Source organism: Pelophylax lessonae, assembly GCF_965119305.1.
Source record: "Pelophylax lessonae genome assembly, chromosome: 1".
Taxonomy (NCBI): domain Eukaryota; kingdom Metazoa; phylum Chordata; class Amphibia; order Anura; family Ranidae; genus Pelophylax; species Pelophylax lessonae.
The window spans coordinates 151555037-151582619 of record NC_138768.1 but is presented as its reverse complement, the minus strand read 5'-3'; the positions used below and the strand labels follow the sequence as shown (position 1 = coordinate 151582619).

The following is a 27583-nucleotide window of genomic DNA, read 5'->3' as shown; positions in this document are numbered from 1 at the left end:
CAACCTAACGGTTGTTTTGTTCCCCAATGACTGTATTCACTTCAGATTCATATGATTTCTCAAGCAGAAAGCACATTGTTATGGGCTACTTCTGCCTTCATCATTTATTAGGAATATAAAGACTTGTTTGCCCTCTTGTTTTAGGCAAAAGCAAAATTTAGCCTAAAACATTTTCTATCTGTAATAGTTTTATTAATGAAAGTGATCTTCCTGGAATCGCAGTTGAACACCAGGACCTGCTATTTCTGGTTTCTGTAGACTGTTCGAGTCTTGGGCGGTTCAGCAGGAACTGGCCGAGATTCGAACCATGTATGGGCATGCTGAATGTACCCAAGTTGATTGATCAATCAACTTGGGTACAACCAGTCTGCTGGATTTTACATGTGATCATTGCTAGTGGCTGTTATAGCCGCTAGCAATAATCACTGTGTTGACAGCTACCCCTCTCCCCCCCCCCCCCCAACCCTCCTACCAGGAGAACACAATGGCTTTGCGGGACTCTTTGTTATGGAATTGAGCAAATTTCTTTCCTGCAACCTGTAGTTGCAGGAAAGAAATTTGCTCCGTCTTTGGCTGGCCTAGGTATGCATGAACTATGGATCTTGTGATCCTGGTGTGCACCTCCTGGTTAAATGATTTTGAGCAGTGGTTCCACTGTAGTGAATTAGGATTGGTATATACCCCTAGTAAATGTGTGCTGTAATGTTAGTTACTTGCACTTTAATGGTATATTTTTCCCAATTTATCACATAGGTCTAAAGATACTGGTATCAAAATATGAGTTTGCTAGACCTGAAGATGTCACTTTAATACAGAAGAAATTGGAAAAGTGCCACAGTAGTGAAGTTTCTTCTTTGGTTAACACGTAAGTAGCAAAAGTATCTGTACATAAATTCACCAGGCGTCCTATTGAAAACCTTTTACCGGTCAAAATGACCCTCCCCACAAGAAAGCAAAATAATTTTTATTTTTTTTCCATACTGGAGTCCACAGCAGGAGGGTCTTTTCTGGGATAGAAATCTGGCAGTCCCTCATCTTGGTGTCATTGGTGCTGACGTCTATAGGATACTGTGAGGACCCAGCCAAAGTGTTAATGCTGCCAGGCAGCAGTATAGCTATCTAAAGAGGGACCCTCTCACTCCAGCAGCCCAGAATAGAGTATAATATTTTTTTTAGGTTGTGGCTCTCCCTTTCAGCCCAGCCATGGCTCCCTGAATTTTTAAAAAGGTCTTGGTTCCAGTGGTGGCTCTGTTACAATCCAAAGGGATTCATATTCTAGGACACCTAGACAATCTGCCTTTTATATTATATTAATAGAGAGGGTCTGTTTTAAAAAAATGAATGCACAGCTGTCTCAAATAATACCATAATTTTTGTAATATATTTACTTGCTATGATCGTCTGCTCCACCTGTTGCCCATAATGAAGTATTTTCCGGAATTACCTCAATCTGGAAAATGCAGTATTATGACCACTAGATGAAGCTAAAGATCATGGGAAGTAAAATTATTCCACAAATTACAGCTTTTTTTGTGACCGGTTATAAGCATTAACACAGCCAATTTTATTTAAATGGACCCCTAAGTTTTGGTTTACATTCATTAGAAAACGGGGTGTTAGTGAACAATGGTGCGCTGTATAGTTTATTCCTAATTTTTGCTATTCTAGTTCTGCTAAAGGCAAATTTGAAATCAGGAATTTATATTATATAAACGCAGACAAATTATAGTCCTATCAATTAATGTGTACTGAACAGTGCACTAAACTAGTTCCAATGTGATCCCTGTTATTGTCCTTCATGGTTTAACTGTGCTGTGTCCAGGGCTGCTGATAGCTGTGTACTTTGCTTCCTCCTGTAGCAGGCCCCTGGCCTCTTCTGCTCAGCGGATGGGTCTGCCAGGGGCTGCCTGTAGCGCTCCCCTTTCCATAGTCATTTTACCCTCCCCGGTGCCCCATGCAAAGTAGGAGGAAGCCAGGCAGCGCTCAGCAGCTTCTCCTGGGGCAGCCAGAGGTGGTGGGGCAAGGGGTATGGCCACTTTCTCCTCTCTTTGCACAAATGGCTTCATTCTGGCTGATCTAGAGATGAAGGTGAGGGAGGGGAAGCAGAGATAGTAGCCATGCAGTTTGTCCATTTCCAGCAAATTGGTAAGTGAATGACTTGCTGCCCTGGCACTACATACTGCTCCCTGACCACCGTACCGCTGTATAATGCTCACTGACTGCTCTACCACCTCATACTGCTATCTGCCCTGCCATTACATACTTGTCGCTGAACACCATACCACTACATACTGTTTTCTGACTGCCATGTCACTGCATACTGATCACTGACTGCCCTACCACCGCACATACTTATCTACACTGCCAGTACATACTGGTCTCTCACTGCCCTGCCACTATACATACCAATCTACATTGCCACTACATACTGCTCACTGACTGCCTTTCTACTTCATATTGCTTACTGTCTGCCCGGTTTCTGCATACTGCCCTGCTGTTGCATATTGCTTACTGAGGCGCCTCTAAGTGTAGACTTTATGCAACAGATTTAATGAATAAAATTATCCACTCGTTAGTAAGTATATATTCATGCCCATAAGACAAAGTTCCAGTGTGAAGAAGTGTACATCATCCAGTCATGGACATCCGTCCTGCTGGAGCCGAAATCCTTTCGCCGTGGCCGGCTTGTACGGCAAAGTTAGAACCAGGAAGTAGGCTTGGTGTATTTTCTTGACAACGAGGCTTGGTGGATAGTCGAACCTGGATGATGTCATCTGCATGCGACGCGTTTTCGAGCGTGCTTGCTGCCTGGGGCAGGGCAGCCGCGCTCCTTCTTCACGGCAAGTATTATAGCAAGTGACACAGTGTACATTTAAGAAATTAGAAATAATATGAGAGAAAGAAAACAAAATATATATATAATTTTTTTTTTTTTTTTTTATACAAAAATATATATAAGAAATGTATACATATACGTGTATGTATTTTAAATGAGAGATATTGCTAATGAATGTCGGAAATTGATAAATATATTCATAAATAAAGATAATAATGTTAAACGTCAGAGATTTTATGAAGAAAATTAATAGATTCATTATAAATAGGATTAAAATAGTGTGGCAATCCCCTCCTGTATATCAATATGCATCCATATAGGCATGTGAATCTATATACAGTCATGTATGTCTGAAACAAATATAGCCTGTAGTTATTCATCATATGGTGGCAATCTCGATACCCTCATTGAGGCCACCAGGCGAAAGAGAATCCAGGGAGTAAATCCAATATGTCTCCCTGGCACATAGTTTCTTAAAACGTTCAGCTGCTGTAAGGGTTTTTGTTATCTGTTCAATAACCCATACAGTTAGACCTATAGTAGATCCCTGGTGAGCCTCAGCAAAGTGTCGAGGAACACTCCGCTTGTCTTTGCCAAGTTCTATAGAACGTCTATTTTCTCCAAAACGTTGGCAAATTGGACGAATGGTGCGGCCCACATGGACCAGCCCACATGGACAGGACAGGCCATATATAACAAAATCTGATGAGCCGTAAAAAATTCACCCAGATGAAAACGTTTTCCTTTTGTTTGAAAGGAGATTTGGCCATGTTTGACAAACGAACACATTTTGCATAAAGGTTTCCGACATTGGAACATTCCTTTAACCTCCCTGGCGGTATGATTATGTCAGGAATTATGTACCAAAAGCGGTACAATTTTTTGCATGGAAATTTGGCGTTATGTATTGTAGGCCTACAATTCTTAGTATATACTTAACCACTTGCCGACCGCTCACATTGAGCGTACTGCTGCAAAGTGGTTCGTTATCGTCCAGCGACGTAGTACTACGTCGCTGGACTCCTCCCCCTGTAGGCGGCGCTCGCGCGCCGCCGGAGGCACGCTCCCGCTGATTTCAGTCACAGCGGGAGACGGGCCAGGGGAGGAGCGGCGGCGATTGCCGCCGCTCTTCCCCGATTGTCGGGGAATCTAGTTTGGAGGTCCGCCCGTCTGTGTAAACAGAGCGGGCGGATCTCCTAAGTGACAGGGAGTGACAGATTGCAGTGTTCAGCATAGCTGAACATGCGATCTGTCCCTGACTCACTCAGTCACCTCCCCCCACACACGTCAGTAAGCACCAGGCATACATTAACCCCTCCCTCTCCAATAAAATTAACCCCTTCCCTGCCAGTGTCATTTTTACAGTAACAGTGCATATATATAGCACTGATTACTGCAGTAATGTCACTGGTACCACCAAAAGTGTCAAAAATGTCAGTCAAGGGTCCGATCTGTCTGCCGCAATGTCGCAGTCCCGCAAAAAAAAAATCGCAGATCCTCGCCATTACTCGTTAAAAAAAAAAAAAACACCAAAAATGACAAAAATCTTTCCCTTAGTTAGTAAACGCAATAACTTTTGCGCAAACCAATCAAAATACGCTTATTGTGATTTTTTTTTTACCAAACATAGCAGAAAACAAATTGGCCAAAAATGTAAAAAAAATTTGATTTTTACATTTTTTTTTTGGGGGGGGGGGGAATTTCATATAAAAAAATGTTAAAAATATTGTTATTTTTTCAAAATAAACGCTATTTTTTTGTTTATAGCGCAAAAAGTAAAAATCGCACAGGTGATCAAATACCATCAAAAGAAAGCTCTGTTTGTGGGGAAAAAAGGACGTAAATTTTGTTTGGGTACGGCGTCGCACGACTGCGCAATTGTCAGTTAAAGTCGCACAGCGCCGAATCGCACAAAGTGGCCAGGACGTAAGACAGCAAAATCCTCCGGTGGTAAAGTGGTTAAACCTGACCAAAACAAGACTCTAGTACAGCCTTTCTCAACCAGTGTGCCGCGGCACACTGGTGTGCCGCCAGAGGTCCTCAGGGGTGCTGCGGGATCATGGGAGAGAAGGACTGTCAGATGGGCCTGGTCTCCCGATCCCCTGCCGAACTGTACATCGGCAATGTGAGGGAGCTCAGTCAGCCTCAGCAAAGTGAAAGTAAAGGAGGGGGGAGTGTGTTGTGCCCTTTCCTTTCCCCTACGGTGAGTAACCGGCTGAATGAGGAAAGGTACTGTGCTAAAATATTTTAAAAGGGCTTTCTACGTGTTGTGTGTGTGTGTGTGTGTGTGTGTGTGTGTGTGTGTGTATGTATGTGTGTATGTATGTGTCTTTGTGTCAGGAACGAATGCGATTTGTGAATGCGATGCTGCGCGTGTTCCGCAACATTCAGTAACGTGAACCAAGCCTTGGATAGGGGTGCCTCAAGACTGAAAACACTTTTCAAGGGCACCCCAACTGGAGAAAGGTTGAGAAACCCTGCTCTAGTAGACATCCCAGAAGTGATAAATTTGAAACACAATCACATGAATTATCTAATCAATAATATAATTTTATTCAATAATGCAATGAAAAATAATGAAATTTGTCAAACAAAGAAATTCAATACACATCCTGAGTGTGAAACAGTTTGAAGCATGGAACTAGACAAAGTCCGACGTTGCAATCAGGACAATAGTACCTTGTTTTTTTTCTGACTTTTCTTCCATTGCCATCTCTCTTGGAACAGCAAACGACGCACATCCTGGTAGGCGCTAACTTTCTTGCGGTTGGCGGTACGAAGTCTACAAAATGACGACCTGTCAGGCGTTCTGGATTGCCAACGTCAACAGCGCGTCGTCTGGGTCTGTTAGCAGATACTGATGGCGTCGGGTGGTTGACAAAAATCTGCTCAGCCACCTTCCAGATAAAGTCAGAATGAACAAGAGGTATGTTATTGTTTGCTTTATAAAGGATATAGACGTTCCAAAGGCATTGTTCAAGGAGATGCCTGAAAATCTTTTTGTAATATTTCTTCTGTTGCTTCCGCATCGCCGGGTAAAATGTCATTGCCTGATCGGCTTGGTCGACACCTCCCATTGTGTGATTATAGTGGATTGCGGCTTCAGCACATCTGTTCCGTGTTTTGTGCGGACCATGGCAGTGGAGGTGCTGTGCACGGTACTCATGAGACACACGTCCTTTTTGTCTCGCCACCTCATTGCCATCATTTTACCCTTTTGAAAGGCAACCATCTCTCCTTTTTTTTAGTTTTTTCCTGCTAAACATTGATGGCATGTCACGCCGGTTTGGCCTAACAGTACCATACCCATCAGTTTTGTTTAGGAGCAAAACCTCATAAAGTTCCGGAGAGGTGTAAAAATTGTCTGTTGTCACGCAATATCCCTGGTTCAGCAATGGGTCCAGCGGTGAAAGGACAGAGGATGTGGCCATCCCATAGCCGCTGTACCTGGGATTGAACTTGGTACCTTTTTACCGGTGTAAATGACCGCATTCCAGATATATCCGGTGGATGATTCCCAGAGCATATAAAATTTGATGCCAAACCGCACTCTTTTGGATGCAATAAACTGTATCCAGCTCAGGCGTCCCTTGTAGGCCATCAGACTTTCGTCCACACTGACATCCCTTTCTGGCACGTAGGTCCGCTGGAAGTTGGTGACAATCATTTGGCATACCTCCCATATTTTTGTGAGTTTGGGCGCAGGATGCGTGGCCTCATCAAACTCTTCGTTGTTGGCGAAATGTAAATTTTTCATAAGTGAAAAACGATATTCGGACATCACTGTGCCAAAAAATTGAGTGGCCAGCATCTTATTGGTGGTCCAATACCATTTCTGGAGCAGTTTCCCCACCACCCCCTGAAGGATGATGAGTCCCAGAAACTGCCAGATGTCCTCTTTAGTGACCGGTTTCCATTTTCTGGATCTGGAAAATCTGGCACGCAGCGTAGCGGATTGCTGCTCATGGTTGGGGTTGGTTTCTGTGACGATTTTTTAAAATTACCTCCTCAGTAAGAAATAATTTCAGGTATGCCACAGGGTTGTCACTCTCCACATCAACCTTCATCCCAGGAGATCCAGTGAATCGGAATCTCGGGGGCGCTTCCTGGTCCGCATCGCTGTTTAGAGGGCACCAAGTGCACACATCGCTTAGGTCAGGTGCGGGATCATCGGCGTTGTCACTTTCTGGATCGTGTCAGATGACAAATCTCCCCACGACTCACTGACGCTCTGTTCTGCGAGCAGCTCCGTGTCGCTGCAGCTGTCGCAGTCGCTCAGCTGATCCAAAAGCGCATTTGTAGGACAGCTCTTTTTGATGCCATTTTCAAACGGTTTTATTTGTCACAAATGACAATGGCAAGGGGCACTGAAAGGGCACTGTGCCTGATACTAAGGTGATACAGTGTAATCCTCTCAGATTACACTGTATCACCTCCTTTTTATGTGTTTGTGTTGGTGCAACTTTTGAATTTCCCTCCCAGGTCCGCTCCCATGCACCATTGCTGCTGCAGGGAACGGATCCAGGAAGTCATCAGAGCGACGGACGAGCGACGGGGATCTCGGCGGCGATCACAGCAATGGGAGATCATCGCTGGATCGCCAGGAGAAGGTAAGGAACCCCGCTGCAAGCTCTGCACATCTACCCCGAGCATGACTCGGGGATACCGATAGTAGCATGAAAAAACCACCCGAGTCTCGCTCGGGGTTACCGCTAAGGGGGTTAAGGGGAATGAAAATCGGTACAGAAGTAGTCGGAGTGATAGATTTGATTTTACTAGTAGCCACTTTATTTTTCAAATTTAAGGCCTTTCGATAACTCACCCTGGGTCTTTCCAGTATTATGGTTTTAAGATTAGGGTCTTCCTTTAAGATGTTCCAGTGTCTGGCCAGAATTTTTTCCATTTTTTTTTATGTTGAAAGTGGTGGTAAATCTAAGGGTCTGATCTGACGTAGGTTGACTCTTTTTTGGTGTTTTTTTACCTTTTATACATCTCAAAAGCTTCATTGACCAAAGGTAGTGGATATGCTTTGTCTAAAAATTTGTTTTTCATGACAGTACCTTGGTAAATATAGTCTGACTCTAAGGTACAATTTGAGTCAGCAAAATTGTCCCTTGGGAATATTCATGATCCATTTTGAAAAGTGACAGCTTTCGAAATGAAGAAAGAAGTTGCCAGCTGTCGGTTTGGTATAATTTCTAGCACAGATTTTCTCTCCAAGATGATACAGCTCCAGATCCAAAAAAGCCAATGAATCAGTACCTGATACTGAGGTAAAAGAGAGCCCATATGTGTTCCGGTTACAATGATGGACAAAATCGTCAATGAGTTCTAGGGATCCATTCCATATGACAATGATGTCGTCTATGTACCTGCCAAAAACACGATATTGGCCAAAAAAGGATTACATTTCCATATGTAATTGTGTTCCCAGTACCCCATTGCCAGGTTAGCATATGAGGTCGCAAAATTCGCACCCATCGCGGTTCCCTGAAGTTGTAGGTAGAATTGTCTGTCAAATTCAAATTAATAATTAGGAGTCAAACAGAAGGCCGTGGCCTCTAAAATGAAGGCTGACTGTCTAGCATTGGTCAGCGGATCCTGGGCGAGAGAGAACTCCAACGCCCTCAGTCCAAACTCATGGGGGATAGAGGTGTATAGGGAATTCACGTCCAGGGAGAGCCAAGTATACGAAGTCTCCCAAGAATAGGGGGCAAGAAGTTCTAACAGATGCTGACTGTCTCTGATGTAAGACTGAGGTTGATGTACTAATGGTTGAAGGTACTGATCAATATATTGGCTGATAATACCATTATCAAGTGTAGACTTGATTAATTTGTCAGCTTCTAAGAACTCCGTAATGGGATCTTTAAACAGTTTTTTGTATATAGTGGGATCTGACAATCTGTTGGCTTCTGCCACATACTCGGTGCGGTCTTGTAATACAATGCCGCCACCTTTATCGGCAGATTTGACGACAAGGTTAACATTTTTGGTAAGTTTAAGAAGTGCTTGATGTTCTTGTTGAGATAGATTATGTCTATGGGGTTTGATGGATGTGGGGTGTTTACATAATTTTTCAAATTCTGCAATAACAACCCTATAAAAACTTTCTAAATACGGGCTTTTCGCATGTGCTGGAAAAAATGTTGATTTTGGTCTAAGGGAGGAGTGTACTACTGGTGGGGAGGTCACTAGATGTTGGGTAAACAGACTCAGTGATTCGAGTCTAGAATATCTATAAGGTCGCCTTCATATTCAAAAATAGGAGAGGAAGGAATGGGAGGTGAACCTACGGTGGCAATAAATGGATTTTTGTAAGATCTTACCGTAAAATCCTTTTCTCTTAAGCTCATTGACAGACGCAGTCCTCCTTGATTCATATCAACTCGGGTTATACTGCCTTCTACAGGAGTAGGACTAGGCAGAAAAGAATAACATTCTGGCCACACCTTAGGGGCAGTCCCAGAGGGTATATCCTCTCTCTCTCTGCTACAGGAAGTCAGTTATGTCACAAAGCAGTGTTTAGAGAATTTAACCCAACCCAACTCAAAAATAGAGGGGCGGGTACTGCGTCTGTCAATGAGCTCAAGAGAAAAGGATTTTACGGTAAGATCTTAGAAAAATCCATTTTTCTCTGTCGCTCATTGACAGACGCAGTCCTCCTTGTTTCATATCAACTCGGGACGTCCCAAAGCAGTGCCACAAATGAGGGGTGGGATAATGGAAATCAAAATCCAATCTAGAAGGCCCAACCGGTGCCAACTAGAAGTTTTAAAGGCTCATCAATCAAAAGATGAGACTCAACTGAAATTCCAATGGAAAAAAACCCTCGAGGTAGATCACCGGTCTCCTCAAATTGCGGCCTGCAAAACCTTGCGGCCATCACATCAACTTTATAAAATTTTGTAAAGGTATGCACCGACGACCAGGTAGCCGCCTTGCACACCTGGACCACTGACGCCTGATGGCGGCAGGCCCAGGAAGTACTGAGCGCTCGAGTGGAGTGCACCTTAACAGGGAACGGAGGATTCCGACCCTTAATAGAATAAGCCTGTACCACCGTCTGTCTAATCCATTTGGAGATAGTCGCGTCAGATGCAGGCAACCCCTTTCTGGGGCCATCCGTGATCACAAAAAGTGAATCCGTTTTACGGAACGATTCCGTAGTTCCTGATTGCCCGAACCACATCCAAGGAATGCAACGCACATTCCCGAGGATGACTAGGCTTAGGACACAAGGAAGGTAGCACAATATCTTCATTCAGATGAAAGTCTGAAACCACCTTAGGAAGAAAGGATGGCTTCGGATGAAGAACTACCTTATCCCTATGAATCACCAAATATGGGGAATGACCCGATAATGCGGCCAGTTCTGACACCCTGCGTGCAGAAGTAATGGCCACCAAGAAAGCCACCTTCTGAGATAATGTAAGCAAGGGAATCTCCCTAATATTTTCAAAGGGAGGTTTTTGCAGAACCGACAACACCAAATTAAGATCCCAGGGCGGTAAGGGCGCGCTCACTGGCGGAGCCAAGTGCCGCACCCCCTGGATGAAATTCCGCACCAAGGAATGAGTAGCCAGAGGCTTCTGAAAGAAGATTGCGAACGCTGAAACCTGACCCTTGATAGTGCTCAAGGATAGTTTCTGCTCAACCCCCTTTTGCAGAAAAGCCAAGATTCGGGTCACCAAATAGGTACGTGGGGGAAATCCCAATGATTCTCACCACGCAATATAAGTCTTCCATGTGCGATAATAGACCTTGCTGGAAGTCGCTTTCCTTGCTTTAATTAGAGTAGGAATAACTGAAGCTGACAATCCCCTGTCCTTCAGTACCTGGGTCTCAATGGCCAGGCCGTTAAAGCCAGCGACTGTAAAGCACGATGGAAGATCGGTCCTTGAGACCGCAGATCCTCCCTGAGAGGAAGTCTCCAAGGAGCGTCCGCGACTAGTCTGCCCAAGTCGGCGTACCCGGCTTGACGAGGCCAGCCCGGAATTACCAGGATAACTGGAGTTCCCTCCACCTCTATCCTGCGGAGAAATCTCAGCAGCAACTTGAGAGGGGGGAAAACATACAGTAGCTGATACTGCCCCTACGGGGCGCTCAGCGCGTCTGCTGTGTCCGCTAGAGGATCGCGGGCGCGAGCTACCAACCTCCACGCCATCCTGTTGAGCCGACATGCCAACAGATCTACCTCCGGGATGCCCTATTGAAGACACAGCTGGTGAAATCCTTGGTGACCGACCTAAGTCACCACCATGGCATTGTCTGACTGGATCCGAACCAGGCTGCCCTAGAGCTGCTTGGTCCAGGCAATCAGACCAAGTCTGATCGCTTTCAGTTCCCACACCATTTATCAGAAACTTGATTCCTATCGGAAGTGATGACTTCTCCTGGCTGAGCTTTAGAGACCGGAGTCACCGGACCAGAGACTCCCTGGTCCGCTCGCTCATCCGGATCCGATTCCTGGAGGGAACTGGGAATGACCTTTGGAAAAGGTAAAGAAAACGTTCTGCTCAAGGAACGGAAACTACCGCTCCCTGTAGCATATGAATGTTGGAAGGGAAGAATTGCACCAGTAGAATTGATCGACACTCGATCTTGTATCCCGATCAGATGATCTCCTGAACCCCTTAGTCCGGGATTCAGGAAAGCCCTGGATTTGAACACCGGTGAAGACGTCCCCCCCCCACCCCTGAGCTGGGTGGGGGCGCACCTTCAGGCTGTATTAGTTTTATCTTCAGGTCGGCCTTTTGTTTACCCGACCAGCGCCCTTTGAAACCTCCTGAAGGGGCTTTGCCCTTTACGCTCGCCCCAGCGGAGCGAACAAACCTTTTATGAGCGGAAAAGGAAGGTCCTCGCCTGTTACGAGGTCCTTTAGCTTTAGCAGTCTGCGGCAAAAAAGTGCTCTTGCCCCCAGTGACATCCTTTATGATCTCATCTAGGGTGGCCCCAAATAGGCGATCCCCCTGAAAAGGGAGATTAGCCAAAGCTTTCTTGGAACCTTGATCCGCCGACCAACACTTTAACCACAGCACACGTCTGAGGACTACAGCTGACATCGATGCATGCCCTAACAAGGGAGTGGCATCCAGGGCTGCGTCACAGACGAACTGTAGTCCTTGTATAATTTGCTCCATCAAATCAGATGCTGCCGGGGGGATACTTCTCCCCTTTAAGTCATGGCGTAGCAATTTTGCCCATTCTGTCAATGTTTGTGAAACTAAACCAATGGCAACCACTGGTCTAAAGGTTGACCCTATCAGGGAAAAAACAGTGCGGGATTCTGCTTCCACTTTTCAATCCACCGGATCCTTAAAGGACGGAGCGTCCTCCAACGGGATAACAGTGGCTTTATTTAGTCTGGAAATCGGTGAGTCCACCAATGGTGGTACCGTCCATTTTTTAATGAGGGATTCCTCACAGATATCGTCTAGCAATGCGTTTGGAAATAGTAAGGATTCGTTTCGGATGATCCCATTCCTCTTTAATTTTATTACCAAAACATTTGGGTAAGGGAAAAACCTTCGCCGTTTTGGTAGGCTTACTAGTACCAAAAGGAATTTCCATCTCGGTTACTTCTGCCGGTGTAACCTCAAGTCTTAAGGTTTCCCGGACAGACACAACTAGTGCGTCCACCAACGCATCTTCTCGTGCTATGGCGGAGGTAGAAACATCCTCCTCACTATCTGAGGAGACATTACCTGAGACAACAGCCCCAGCAGCGGGACCTGCAGCTGCAATGACCATCTCAGAATCTGAATCTGAAGTATCAGATGAAATAGGGGTAGGTGGGGGTCGCTTTCTTGACCCCCGTCCCTGACAGGCCATCTCCACCCAGGATACCAAAGACTCCAAAACTGCTGATAATGCATCAAAACTCTGTGAGGAACTGGAGGGTCCTGCAGCCACCTCGAGGGGATCAGGTGGGGATACATGTGTGGCAGGGTCCATGATTATACAGGACACTTGCCAAGAAATAAAAAATTGCAATTTTAAAAACAAAAGAAAACTTTTTTTTTTTTTTTCTTTAGTCCCCCAGCGCAGCAGCGCCCCTCAGTGTTACCTGCTTTTGGACCCCACAGAGAGAGAGAGAGAGACCCCAAGGCTCACCACCTGATGCTCAGAAGTTTCTATTCAACCTGCTTCCAGCACTGTCTGTTACAGACAGGAAGTCTTTGGCTTGCTTTCCCGGGTAAAGGAGGCGGCTCCGCCCCTTTACACGCCTTCCGGCGCCTCCCAATTACTCCACCAGGTGTTTGGTCACCTCAAACATGGCTGCCCCCATGCTGGAGACACGAGGCTACGCCAATATGGCGGCCCCGTGCGATCTATGGGAAAATGGCGGCGGCCTGTGGAGGATAGCGGCGGCTTGTGCAAGGTAGCAGCGGCCTGCGGGAGGTGTGTCCTTGGCCTGTGCGGCCTGCGGGAGGCTGTGCGGCCTGCGGGAGGTGAACGGCTTATGGAAGGATGGCGACCTGCGGATGCTGTATCCAGGCATAGGCATCGGCCTGTATAGTGTCAGGTAGGATACTATCACCTCTATACTCAACAGTAATGCCTTTTAGCAGTCTGCCACTGACTACAGTCATCTCCCTTACAGTGTCATATAGTGACTTATAGATAGTCAGCTCCCAAACCAAGCTTTTAAGAGGGGGATTAATGACACCTGTTAGGATCACGTCCATCCATCCCAGAGAGGGGCCAGCGTCCACCAACAAACCCGACAAGGGGAGAGGAAGAACATTTTACTCACCATACCGGAACCAGGTGGGCGCCAACTCCTGACAGAACCCCTCTCCACCGGAGTGGGGGGGCTGTCGACCAATCTGGACGCCGTGACTCCGCTGGTCATTGGCGTCCAGGCGAGACGTTTAACTCGCAGGGTCAGTCCCCGTCCAGTGGGACTATGTCGCGGCCGACCCAGCGCGGAGCTAGGGCCTGCACGCGCTCGTAGGCTGAACTGGGGTGACCACTGGATCTCAACATCCAGCCCGTCGCCCAGTTATAGCGTAGTTGCTTGAAGATCTCACAGGAACACTGGAGAAGAAAAGCTGCCTAAAAAAGTATTTCTAAAAAATCTTGCCAGGACCAAAGATCCCAGCAAGGAACTTAGGTCCTTACTCCTAACTAGACAGAAAAAAACTGACTTCCTGTAGCAGAGAGAGAGAGGATATACCCTCTGGGACTGCCCCTAAGGTGTGGCCAGAACGTTTTTCTTTTCTGCCTAGTCCTACTCCTGTAGAGGGCAGTATAACCCGAGTTGATATGAATCAAGGAGGACTGCGTCTGTCAATGAGCGACAGAGAAACTGGGTTCTTTATCTTTCATCTGGAAATATCTTTTCAAGGTAAGGTTTCTGATGTACCTATTAAGATCTTTAAAAAGTATAAAAGGGTTAGGTTTATTGGTGGGAGCAAAGTTTTTAAACCTCGGCTAAGTAATGAGGTTTCTACTCCTGAAAGTGCATATGAGGAAAGATTGTAAATCTTTAGTTTGCGAGACTTGTGAAGTTTTTTTGGGGTGGTTTCGTCCTCCGCGACATCCTCTTTTTCGTGCTTACTGTTCTGTGGAAAGATGACCTCTAATGAGGGGAGTATTAGACCTCACAGGAACATTGGGACGTGACAAGGATGTACCATTGTCACATGAAGATGAAGTCTGGCTGTTAGCTGAACAGGGGAGGGGTGAACTGAATATATCCTGGGGTATGGTGTTGGTGGGACCAGACTCTGGAACAAGTGGTTTTCTAGAGACAGTGATGTTGGAACTAGAGTCACTACTAATGAGTGTAGAGTGATCCTTATTGATAGAAGATGTGGTTAAAGGTGGTCGACGTCTATTGTAAAATGAATTCAGGTCAGCAAGAACCTTATGTCCCTGATGCCTATTCGGTTTAGTGTTTTTGATATTTTTATTATATTGATAATTGGGATTATGAGATCCAGAAACAGCAACTGAATGCATAAAAGATGAAGGGGGACGGGTGGGCCAGGATAAGCTCATGAGTGGTACGATATGGTTGGTGTTGGTATGAGACGACATGGTAGTAGATGGTCCCTGAGATGTCCTGAATTTCTTTTTCCATGTATTTACCCTGTCTTGGTTGTGATCATCTAGATCACGTCTAAATTTTCCCAGTTTTTTGCTGATAATACTATCTTCTTCTCTCTTAGTGTTAAGTTTGAGAGTAGTAAACCATGACATGGGGATAATGGCATGTAGATCAAGAATGTCTGTGGCAAGCATTTGGACCTCATGTACGAGCTTTTCATATTTTTGTATCCTATGGGTGGCAAGTATTTCCATCCATTTTAATGCACAAAAATCTGCTATACCAGCCCATTCTTTAGCAATATCTGCAAATGGGCATTCTTTTTCTACTCTGAGTCCTCTAGGGGAGATTTTTATACTGATATTTTTTTTTTTTTTGGAAATTTCTGTTTATTAAAAGTTTTCAAGAAAAGACAACACCTTACACAGCACAGTGCCACGCAGGGCAACCACACACAAAAACAAAAATAACAGGGGACAACAGGTCACCCAAACCCACCCCCCACCCCAGGCTCCACCCAGTGGTCGTCATAAGCAGGAAAAGAAAGCCCCCGAAGAAGGCAGGACAACCCCTCGAGGTTAAATCAACACAGCATCAAAATGCAAAAAAAAAAAAAACCCGCTCAAAATGTGACGGTTAGCATGTGACAATGGCAGTCTTCGATCCCAAAGGAAAATCAAGCAGAAGGAGAAACAAGGAAACACGAACATCAACAGTGCAGCAGATAGGTGACACAGGCAGTCAACATCTCAACCCACATCCCCCCGCGTTATGAGCACAAAATAGGTACACTACAACAGGCCCACTAAGGCTGCTCATCAGAGGTCGAGGCCGGGGAGTCAATCCATATCTTCCATACCTTATGAAATTTACGAGGACAGCCTCTGCTGAGATACGTAACCTTATAGAGCGGAGTCACCTTGTTCACTAGACCCTTCCAAAATCGGACGGTGGGGGCCAACGGGCTCTTCCAGTGTAGGAGCAAGGCCTTACGGGCATAAAAGAGGAGCAAGCTAACAAGCGTACGAACGGCCCTCGCCGGGGCCAATTCCTCAACCAAGCCCAGAAGACACACCTCAACTGAATCGGGAACCGGGACTGTAACCACAGCCGTAATGCAGGCCAGCACAGCAGTCTAGTAATGCCGAACCACCGAGCAGCGCCAAAAAATGACTAAAGCCTTGTACTGATATATTTAAGTAAAAAGAATCTATCCCACCATTGCTGATTGGCAGCGGTGATTAATCTCTCAAGATGTTTAAATTTGCCACACAGAGTATGCCTAATTTTCCCTTTGAGGATCGCATTGCATGAGAAATTGCAAGGCAACAGGGTTGTATAGAGATCATCTAATACTCCATATTTGTGAGTTTCAATCTCTCTAAGAAATTCCATGACCCAAAAAAAAAAAAAAAGGGATTATGAATAAATTAAAAGGGGAAGGGGAGATGGAAAAAATGTGAATATGTGCATTAAATAAAAATAGGAAAGTTAACAAAGTCAGGATGTAAATTGTATATAAGAATTAGCTCACATGTATGAAGGATGCCAGTAATTGCTAAAATGACATAAATATATTACATAAGGACCATAGTACAAAAAAAGACCAGCAGCACTGAATGGCTCACAAGAAACAGAAATACACAGTGTTGACAGGTGCTTGATCACATATCGAACCAAAAGTCCATAGAGTTAAAAGTCATTAATGGCACAGGGGGAGAAAAAGTCCAACATGTAGGGCAGCCATCCAGAAACCAAAAGCCAGGGGTTCCACAGGGCTAAAACAAAGACAGACAGAGGCGCCTCTAAGTGTAAACTTTATGCAACAGGTTTAATGAATAAAATTATGCACTCATGTTTGTAAGTATATATTCATGCCCATAAAACAAAGTTCCAGTGTGGAGAAGTGTACATCATCCGGTCATGGACATCCGTACATACATATTGCTTACTGACTGCCCTGCTTTTTCATACTACGGGGCATGGGTTGAGGGCCCTCTCAGGCAAGCTGTGCAAGGCATGATTTCTACAGGTGGCCCTGACTGTCTTGTAGGTGTTATTTTATCTGCACACACACTTCTGAATTGTCCGTAAGTCAACTTCAGCTTTCAGGGATTTGTGGATCCAACTGCAAAAAAAAAAAAAAAAAAAGCAAAGGCCTCCTTTTTTTAAATTGTCAGAATGTGTCTTATAAACTCGCTACACGTCAGACTAAATAATGTTCAACAAACTTTACTAGTTATGTGTTACTGAGAAATATCAAATGGTTTTGTAGACCTGTGACTATTGATCTTATGGGTGCTACTAAAAATGGCTTAATTTGCCTTAAGTTACTGACTCCTGTAAGCTACATTTGTAGCTTTTGTAAGTTGGAATTTGCCACAAGCAAAGGTTTAGGTCTGCCTAAGCAGAGTTTAATCCATATGCAGTAACCCCATCAACCCCCTTTTTAATGAGAAAGTCGTAGGAAACCTTTTTCCCCAAAGTGAATTGTCCGTTATTGACAAAATAAATACTTTCCTTTTTTATTGTAGAAAGAAGAGAAAGGGTTATGAAGATGATGATTATATATCCAAAAAGCCCAGAATGGAAGAGGTTTGCACACATTTTGTATTTTGACAATTATGAGTTATTGAAATGTTAAAGGATGAGCTCACCTTTTTATAATTTAATAAAAAATAACAAATGCACATCTATTTGCAGGTAAAATGTGCGTTTATTATTTTTTACACTGGCGCCTGGAAAGCATTGCACCCATGATCAGCAGATCATGGGCGCAATTGCAGGATCCTCACTGTCTGCCGTACCTCCGATACAAACAGCCAGTTACTGAATTGCAGGAAGAATCAATGAAATACGAGCGTGCTCACCTGCACCCCCACAGTTCATTGAGAACTACAAGCCGTTGGCCATGGTGGATGACAGTACTTGTAGTTCATTCATTCACAGAACTCTGTAAATGAATGACAAGGCTGTACTGTTTTTAAATTGTGACAGTGGGTGCGGGGAGAAGATCTAACTTCACATAAGAGATTTGGCTTCACCTGTTCTTCCTTCTGGGTCCACTGGTTGTGGTCGCTTGAATGGCTGAGCCGTGATTACGTCACTCCCACGCATGCATGCGAGAGTCATGGCTGCGGCACAGAGCTTTGAAGGACCGGCGCGGGTATGCCATTCCTTCAGAGCGCATGCTGCGGTGCTATCACTGGCTCCTGCTCACCAGAATATCTCCTAAACAGTGCACGTTTAGGGGCTATTCTTTTTACCTTCAGGAAAGCTTTATTATAAACTTACCTGTAGGTAAAAATATAATTCAGGAGTGTACTTCCACTTTTTAACACGGGGGGGGGGGGGGGGTGACAAGTTTTTTTTTTTTTTTTCGTTTCTTTTCCCTTAATGCAGGGAATGAATCTTTTAACATCAGCCACCCAATCAAATCTGAGTTGTCCCTATTACATAGCCTCCTAATTGCGCAGTCCCTTATTTACATCAGAGCTTTTGGTGCAAGCAGTGCAACAGAGGACGGGAGGTAGAGGAGGTGTATTTCTGTCATCTTCTGAATGTTTGTAGAGGCCCTGCATGCTGCCTGCACTAGATCAGACGTATGTCTTTTAAACACCTTGATTGATATATAGTAAAATCTTATAGCCCAGGCTGGCAGAATGTTAAGTAGATTACCATACTCTCAGCACAGGGTATTGTGCAGATGATTGTTGACCTACAGAATTCAGGTGGGGAGGGGTTAAAGACTAAATGAGAAAATGTGTTAAAAAACAGGACTTCCATTGCTCTATACTAGTTTTTGGGCACCAGAGATGAAACTAGTCACTTGTTCACTGCCTTGCAGGTAGAATGTGGTCCGTGATCGAAGTAATGGGCATTACCATAAAAGCCTTCTGGCACAGGGGCTTGCTTTGTGGCAGAATCCCATGAAATCGCATACTGAAGTAAGCATGCTGAAAAAAAAACAAATTTGCAGTTCACCTTTTCTTTTATTTTTTTTTTTTCAGGAGGAGTGGAGTGATGACGATTTGGTGGATTCTTTATAGTTACTGGATATGTACCACAGTTTTGTACATAACAAATGTGTATTTTTGTTTCAGGTATTTAAACTGTTTGTGTAAAAGGTATTATATTGTTAAATACAGCTTTAAAATACATTTTGTTTCTAATAGCTAATGCATGGCCTCTTTTCTTTGTACTGGGCATCACTGTTTTCCCTAGTCTCATTCCAACCATGGCAATTGCATGAGCTGAGTTTGTAAACTGAATATCTTAATCATTTAGTACAGAAAACAGGCTGAGTATTCAAAGAGTCTGCGCTATAGGCCCATATTTTCAGGTGATTGGACACTGGCAAACTTTTCAGGACATGCCCCATGGGTGCCTCCCCTATAACCCTACCCCACTCCGGGAGTCCTCAGTTTTTTGTGTATTCTAAGGCGATGGACCTCTTTGCCTTTCAGATGAATCATTTTTAGCTTAATTATATAAAGCAAGCATGTCTAACCTGCGGCCTAGGGGCCGCATGCGGCCTAGGGGCCGCATGCGGCCCACTGCCCCCTGACAATTTTTTTTATTTTTTTTGCTAGGAAGGAAGTCGAGTCGGGGGCACGGCCACAGCTGTTTACAACTAACTGTAGACAGAGGCCGCCTTGGAGGAGAGGAGAGGGGAGGGGAGGAGGGGGGGCGAGCACCGCCGGATTACAAACAGAGGGGGGATCTCCTGCTTACCCGGCGGCCACTGTCATACGAAGCCCCGCCTCCTGGACTGGCTCTTAAGATAGACAGAACATTGGTGACGTCTATCATAGGAGCCGGTCCAGGAGGCAGGACTTCATATGACAGCGGTCGTCGGGTAAGCGGGAGTTCCCCGCTCTGTGTAATCCAGCGGCTCTCCTCTCCATTGCAGACTGCATTGGATGGGCTTGAACTGGTGAGGCTGCATTGGATGGGCACACACTGGTGAAGCTGCATTGGATGGGCACTGTTTAGGCTGCATTGGATGGGCACGCACTGGGCTGCAAGTGCCGTGCGATTTTCCGGCTGCTGCGGAAGACTTAGGATATCTGCAGTCAGTGACAGAGCCACTGCTTCCTGTATAGTTCCGGCTCTGTCGCAGGTGGAGTGATATGAAATACACCCCTCTTCCGCCTGTGACAGCAGCCATACAGGAAGCAGCAGCTCTGCTCTCTACTGCAGCCGCTGCTTCCTCCAGCAGTACCCGCATGACCAGCATTACCCGCCAGCAGTCTACAAAATGAGTAGAATAGGTACAGTATGTGCATTAGCGTGTGTAAATTGTTGCAATATGTTTTTCAATAACTAGTTGTGTTTTGTCATAATATGTCATGACCTTGTTCATACATGTATGAATAAGGACATGACATTTTCTGGCTGCCTAAGTCATATGTGCTAGGGGTGCAACTATGCCCTCACCAAATAACTATAACTATCCCAGCATGTGCAGTGTTTCTGACTCCTACCTCCATGACCACTTCAAATCACTGAAGTGGTCATTGTGGTTAGGGTGTTCTTTTAAGATCTCTCTGAAGAAGTAAACCTCTGTATACTGATTCCATTGCATTTCATCATCCTCTAGTTGTGTTAAATTAGTGCTGGGGGGGGGGGGGGGACGCGGCGGCGCAGGAAGGGCACGACAGCGTTTTATTGCTTATCTACCGTAACTATAGTATATATTTTATATGCGGCCTGAGAAAATTTCTCTACACTTAATGTGGCCCAGAGAAGCCAAAAGGTTTGGACACCCATGATATAAAGAGTGGTTGTAGACCAATATGACCCTCCAAACACTCACCCAGCTCTTATAATAATCACTCGTACCTCCCAGAAGATAAAAATGATAAATTAACCTAAAACAATATATAACCAACTCTGAAGACAATCCATAAATAAAAATGGGGATTTGGTCCCACCATATGGCCATATCGTGCTCAAGCCCACTACTGCCTCAAAGTACCCCATTATCAGTGGGTCCTACACTATCCATGAAAAAGAGATGAATCCAGCCTTTCTAACCCTTGGAGATAATACTCCTTGCCGGGAAAGATGTGCAAATGCACTACAGGGGACTCCTCCTATATCCACTTGATGGTGGACACTGATTGAGCACAGGTGTGTGTGGGGGGTGGGGAGGGTTGCTCAACCTCGGTGGTCTGGTCATACCGAGCTGAGTATTATCTCCAAGGGTTAGAAAGGCTGGATTCATCTCTTTTTCATGGATAGTGTAGGACCCACTGATAATGGGGTACTTTGACGCAGTAGTGGGCTTGAGCACGATATGGCCATATGGTGGGACCAAATCCCCATTTTTATTTATGTATTGTCTTCAGATTTGGTAGTAATTTCTTTTGCATTTGCGCGCTATTCTTTTTTAATATACATGTCTTTAGGTTCATAGCTGCAGCAGCTTTAGAAATACATGGGTATGCTCCCCCAAATTTTTTGCCTGTTTATAATATATAACCAACGCTGAGAGCAGCTACTGTAAAATAAAGAAGCTAGAAAAAAATGTAATAAATACTGCAACCTCTAATGAACTCCAGTATCATTCACATTCAGCAGCGCTAATATGCATGAACATATCAAACATTATTTACTTAATGTCAGCATAGAGAAAAAATTAAAATAGCTGCATATAATTCAACATAAAGTCCACAATGTGCTATATCACTTGGTGACTAGTATTCCTGTAACTGTCCTTTTTGTAAGTATCCAAACAATACTTGACAAACGGTGGTACTCCCAGTGCTCGAATGGAAGAATTAGTATGGGCTGTATATCCTCCACCACACCTTCAGTGCTCCCCGTAGTAATGAACACTCACCAGATATAATTAAGCAACAGGCACTTCAATTATGTCAGCATGAACATTTCTCTCCTCCAAAATTTCTCCTCCTCAGCTTCTATTAGCAGGTACGGTTCCTCAGGTCAGTATGTCATTCCCCAAAGATAGTCAACTGTGCTTCTCGATAATCACTGAACCACCAGACCATATAACTCAGAACCACACCGATGGGAGGGCAGTGAAATAGAGAAGCCAATAGTGTGATACCGTTTAAAAGCTTTTTCTCTTACGTCCTCTGACAGTCGCCGCCCACTCATACAATCTGCACGTCTGGGTATTGGCCTTCTCCATAGGAGTAAGCTAGGCAGAAGATTTTGTTGGAACATTCACAAAAACTTTGTATAGATACACCTACAGGGGGCTGTCCCTCTGGTCCAATACCCCCAGCTAGCAGCATTTCCAATTCAGTTTTCTGATGCCTAGCTTAGGAGTAGGCTGGCTTTTACCTGGCTGCGGCTGCGGTCTCAGCCTTTCTTCTTCTTTTTATTTTTCTCTCTTGAAAAGTGTTTTTTCTTTTTAAAAAGATAGCTTTTTATTTGTTCCTGCAATTAGTTAGTCGGACTTCGGATGACTACAGCGTTTGCGGAGCTGGAAATCGCACTGGTTATTCTAGAGCCTTATGGAATCCCAGCCTGCCATCATGCATTAGCAGGCTATGTGTACACTCAGGCCTCGCAAACGACTATGTCCCTGATCTCAGGGTCTACCCTGCGAAGTTGCTATCTTTGCTGGGATGTCTCAACTGCGGTACGCCGCGTGTTGCTAGCGTCCCCTTTGGATGACGGCACCACCACCCAGAGTGGGAGGCTTCCTGTCACAGAGAGGTACCCACATTTTTGCTGGACCGGTGAGTACCATGCTACCCCTCTGTCTCTGACGTATGTCGGGGTGTGTATATGGGCCCTCTGTTTTATAGGGATGGCAGATCGGTATGGGTTCTGTAATGTCCCCCTCATGTCTGTAGGTGCGGTCTGTGTGTCCCTTCCCGATCCCTGCGGGGGCGTTGTTGCGGCTCCGCCGCTGTGGGGGGGGGGGTGCGGGGGTCGCCTATGTCCCTGAGGTGCTTGTGCACCTAATTGGGGTACAGTACATGGTGTGTGGGGGCCGCAATCGGCACAAAACCGCGCGGCCGCCATTTTAGGTGTGGGCAGGCTGTCTAGCTTCATTGTGAGGGCAGCAGCCATTTTCTGCAATGCTGTTGGCGCAGATCGGGCGCCATCTTTAGTGTGGGCACAATGTCCTTATGAGGACAGCAGCCATTTTCCCAGAGCTTTCCCCATAGACTTGCATTGGCAACCATTTTTTTTGTGGATCAGGGCTGTGTCTGCCTCTAGAGGCGTGAGGTCACTTCCTCTTTCTTTCACATGCAGATCGATTCAGCAGCGTGGGGCAAGTATAGATCACTGTGGGGGATTTTATTGTGTTTCCTGGCCTGCATTCCTGCTAGCATTCATTTTTTTTTTTTTGCAGTTTTTACTGTAGCACAGGACTTGCTCTTCATTGCGGTGCATTTGCGGTGGGGACCGTGGAAATTGTCGATTTTAAAGGGCCAGCATCATTTAACTTGATATTGCTATTATGGAGTCCCAGGATAGCAAATTCCCCCCAGATCTGGTAGAGGGTTCAGGTACTCCTGAATCCTCTGCTATAATCTCACTTACTGCTGCACTTGCGACTTTAGTGTTTAAAGTGGATTTGTTGATGTCTGACTGGGCTTCTAAGAAAATGCCTATGGCCCTCTCAGTCTTCTGATTCAGAGCCAGATTTGGTTGTCACGGACAGCGTACCCCCTGAGGAGTCTCTGTCCTCTCAGTCGGATGTGGAGGAGGAGGATTCCCCCTCCGGATCAGCACGGGACCGTGCTCCGGTGTCCACGCTTATTAGCTCTGTTAAAAACACTTTAAATTTGGATGATGAGCCCCACCTGTTGGGTAAGCGGTCTTCCTTTGGGACCCGCAAAGCCCAAAAATCGGGTCAGGTTTTTCCTTGTCCTGTAGAGTTTCACGATACCGTGAATGAACAATGGCGTCATTTAAAACGTAATTTTGTGGTGCCCAAGAGGTTCAGTACCGTTATCCCTTTGCGGATCCGGTGGATTCTCACTGGACTGTGGCTCCTAAGGTGGACCACACTGTGTCCAGGTTAAATAAGGCCACTTTAAACACCGGAGAATCCTCCTCGGGCATTAAAGACCCTGCGGATAGGCGGGTGGAAACTTTACCGTCTATTCATGGTAACCTTACAGGACAACTACATATCACAGTTGGTGGATTCTCCTACTAGAGAAAATGCAGTCTTGGATCTATTAATTACGAGTGACTCAGACCTAATCTCGGAGGTAGGAGTCCAGGAAAACCTGGGCTCTAGCGATCACAGGATGATCACATTTAGCGTAAATAACAATATAACAAGGCAAGTGGGGAACATAAGAACCCTAAACTTCAGAAGGGCAAACTTTCCAAAATTATGCTCATTGATGGAAAGGGTAAACTAGGACCAAACCCTGGGATCACGGACCACGGAGGAAAAATGGGAATGCTTTAGGAACATATTAAACAAATGCATCCTGCAGTGCATTCCTATGGGAAATACATTTAGAAAAAGACAAGGCCAAACCTGGCTGGCTAAACCATAATGTTAAAAAACTTATAAGGGGAAAAAAAATGGCCTTCAAGAAATATAAATCGGAGGGCACAGTATCGGCTTTCGAGCAATACAAGGAGGCAAATGAGAAAAGTAAATACGAAATCAAAATGGCTAAAATCAACTTTGAGAGACAAATAGCGGAGGATAGTAAAAAGAAACCAAAGAAATTCTTTAAATATATCAACAGAAAAAAAGCTAGGGCAGAGCATATTGCACACATAATTAACGAAGATGGGGGGATGGTTACAGAGGACACTGAAAAGGCAACCGTGCTGAAAGCCTTTTTCTCATCCATCGTTACTCAGGAAAAGGAGGGGTACACTGACCATGACTGTATGGTTAGTAGTAATACACAGGACTTGCCGCTATGGCTAACAGAGGGTGAAATCAGGAAAAGGCTGGATAAAATTAACACAAACAAATCACCAGGCCCGGATGGCGTACATGCGAGAGTACTCAATGAACTCAGTAAGGTTATATCTAGACCACTGTTCCTGATCTTTGCTGATAGTATTATGACAGGAAATGTACCAGGGGATTGGAGGAAAGCTAACGTGATACCGATATTCAAAAAAGGGCAGAGGCATGTCCCGGGTAATTATAGGCCTGTCAGTCTGACATCGATAGTATGTAAACTACTGGAGGGGATGATAAGGGACTATATCATAGAGTTTGCTAAAGACAACAACATCATCAGCAGTAATCAGCACGGGTTTACAAATGGGTGTTCTTGTCAAACCAATCTCGTAACATTCTACGAGGAGGTGAGCTGTGAGCTAGATAGGGGCAGACCAGTGGATGTGGTGTACCTGGATTTCGCCAAGGCGCCTAATTTATAAAATAAGGTCTGCAGGTATTGACCACAGGGTTTGCTCTTGGATACGGAATTGGCTAAAAGGGCGTGTCCAAAGGGTGGTAATAAACCGCGCATACTCAGACTGGTCTGAGGTGGTAAGCTGGGTCCCCCAAGGCTCAGTCCTGGGACCAACCTTGTTCAATTTATTCATAAACAGCATCGAGGATGGGATCAGTAGTTCTATATCAGTTTTTGCGGATGACACAAAATTGGGCAGGGCAATAACTGCACAGCATGAAGCGGATATCCTACAAAATGACCTGGACAAAATAACGGAGTGGGCTACGACATGGCAAATGAGGTTTAATGTGGAGAAGTGTAAGGTTTTGCACTTGAGGACTAAAAACATAAAAACACAATACACACTGGGGGGGGGGGGCTTGGGAATCCTTGGGAGAATCAAAAATGGAGAAAGATCTGGGAGTCTTGGTAGATGATAGATTAGGCAATAGCATGCAATGTCAAGCGGCAGCTGCCAAAGACAGCAGAATATTAGCATGCATAAAGGGGATGTATTCCAGAGATAAGACTATAATCCTTCCACTTTGTAAAACTCTGGTCCGACCACATCTGGAGTATTCTGTCCAGTTCTGGTCACCAGTCCTCAGGAGGGATGTGTTGGAGCTGGAGAGGATCCAGAGAAGGGCAACTAAACTAATTAGGGGATTGGAGGACCTTAATTATGAAGAGCGTCTGCAATCGCTTGATTTATTCTCCCTGGAGAAGAGACGCCTGAGAGGGGACATGATAGCAATTTATAAATATCTCAATGGTGATCTCGACATCGAAAAAAAGATATTCAGTCGTAGAGAGTGCATGAGGACTCAAGGGCATACATTGCAATTAGAGGAGAAGCGTTTTAACCTCAGGCAACGTGGGGGGTTCTTTACTGTTAGAGCTACAAGAGTGTGGAATTCTCTACCACAAGAGGTGGTTTCTGCGGGAAGTATGGTGGCTTTCAAAAGACTCTTAGACGTACATCTCAAGGATCAGAACATTCAGGGGTATGTGAGATGACTACAGCCACACACACCTACACAGGTTGAACTGGATGGACTATTGTCTTTATTCAACCTCACCTACTATGTAACTATGTAAACTCTTACCCGCCACATCTACCTAGTAGCGGGTTCCTTGCTGAAGCCAGTGTTTGCTTCGGTGATGGTCTCTCAGGCTGTTGTGGAGTGGGACAAGGCGCTTAAGCGCACTCTGTTTGCTGACTCCGGCTGCGCTGGAGATGATGGATCAAATAGGCCAGGCTGTTTTATACCTGTGTGACGCGGCCTTGGATGAGGCCCCTTTAGTCGCACGGCTTTCTTCAGTCGCAGTTACGATTCGTCGCATCGTTTGGGTAAAAAGCTGGTCGGCCGACCAGTCTTCCAAGAAGACAGTGTCTGACATCCCTCATGCGGGGAGTCGTCTTTTTGGGGACTCCCTGGATGAACTGGTTAAGGGGATCACTGGGGGCAAGAGCACTCCAGGGGAAAATCCTTCCGCAGTAAGTGGGGTCCCTCCTTTAAACCTAACCAGGGGTCCTTTCGTGCCTTCAAGGCACAAGACAAAGGTAAGGCCTCTAGTGGTCAGAAGAAACCTTGGGCGGGCAAGTCAAAAGCCGCCCACACTGGCACAGCGGCTCAGTCTGCCTCGACCAGAAGGGGCGCCCTCACCCATTTCCAGGGTGGGGGGACGTCTGCGCTGTTTTCCTCAGCCTTGGCTGGCCAAGATTCAGGACAGGTGGGTTCAAGAACTCATTCGGTCAGGGTACAAGATCGAGTTTCGATCGTGCCCAGCAGACAGATTCTTTCCCTCAAATCTTCAATTTACCCCCGATCCGAGATCTCCATCGGGCGGTTCAGGATCTCCTCGCCCAAGGGGTGGTTGTCCCGGTTCCACAGTGGGACAGGTTTCGGGTTTTTACTCGAATCTGTTCACAGTGCCCAGAAAGGAGGGCAAGGTGCATCCAATTCTGGACTTTTCTAAACTGAAGTTTCTAAACTGCTTTGTGCAGGTTCAGAAGTTCCGAATGGAGTCCCCCTGGTCGGTGGTGGAATCCCTGAGTCCAGGAGATTTCCTGGCGTCCATCGACCTCAAGGATGCGTATCTACACATCCCTATTTTCAAGGGTCATCAGAGGTACCTCCGATTCGCAATCGCAGAGGAGCACTATCAGTTTGTGGCGTTGCCTTTCTGCCTCGCTTCGGCTCCAAGGGTTTTTACCAAAGTTTTGGCTCCTGTTCTAGCCTTGTTACGGGTACAGGAGATTGCCATCCTCGGTTACCTGGACGATCTATTAAGGTCGAGCTCCAGTGCCACTCTGTT

At 45.5% G+C, this 27583-nt stretch overlaps 1 protein-coding gene across 1 annotated transcript in view; it reads left to right on the top strand.

The window, feature by feature from the left end:
* Nucleotides 1-19073, top strand: part of CCNH (cyclin H) — a 42757-nt gene extending 23684 nt beyond the window's left edge. Inside the window, exons 7-9 of the mRNA XM_082243899.1 lie at nt 754-865; nt 17429-17489; nt 18905-19073. Coding sequence (XP_082100025.1) covers nt 754-865; nt 17429-17489; nt 18905-18943 — 212 coding nt within the window. The 3' untranslated portion in view covers nt 18944-19073. The remainder of the gene's footprint in view (nt 1-753; nt 866-17428; nt 17490-18904) is intronic.
* Nucleotides 19074-27583: the final 8510 nt, after the last annotated feature.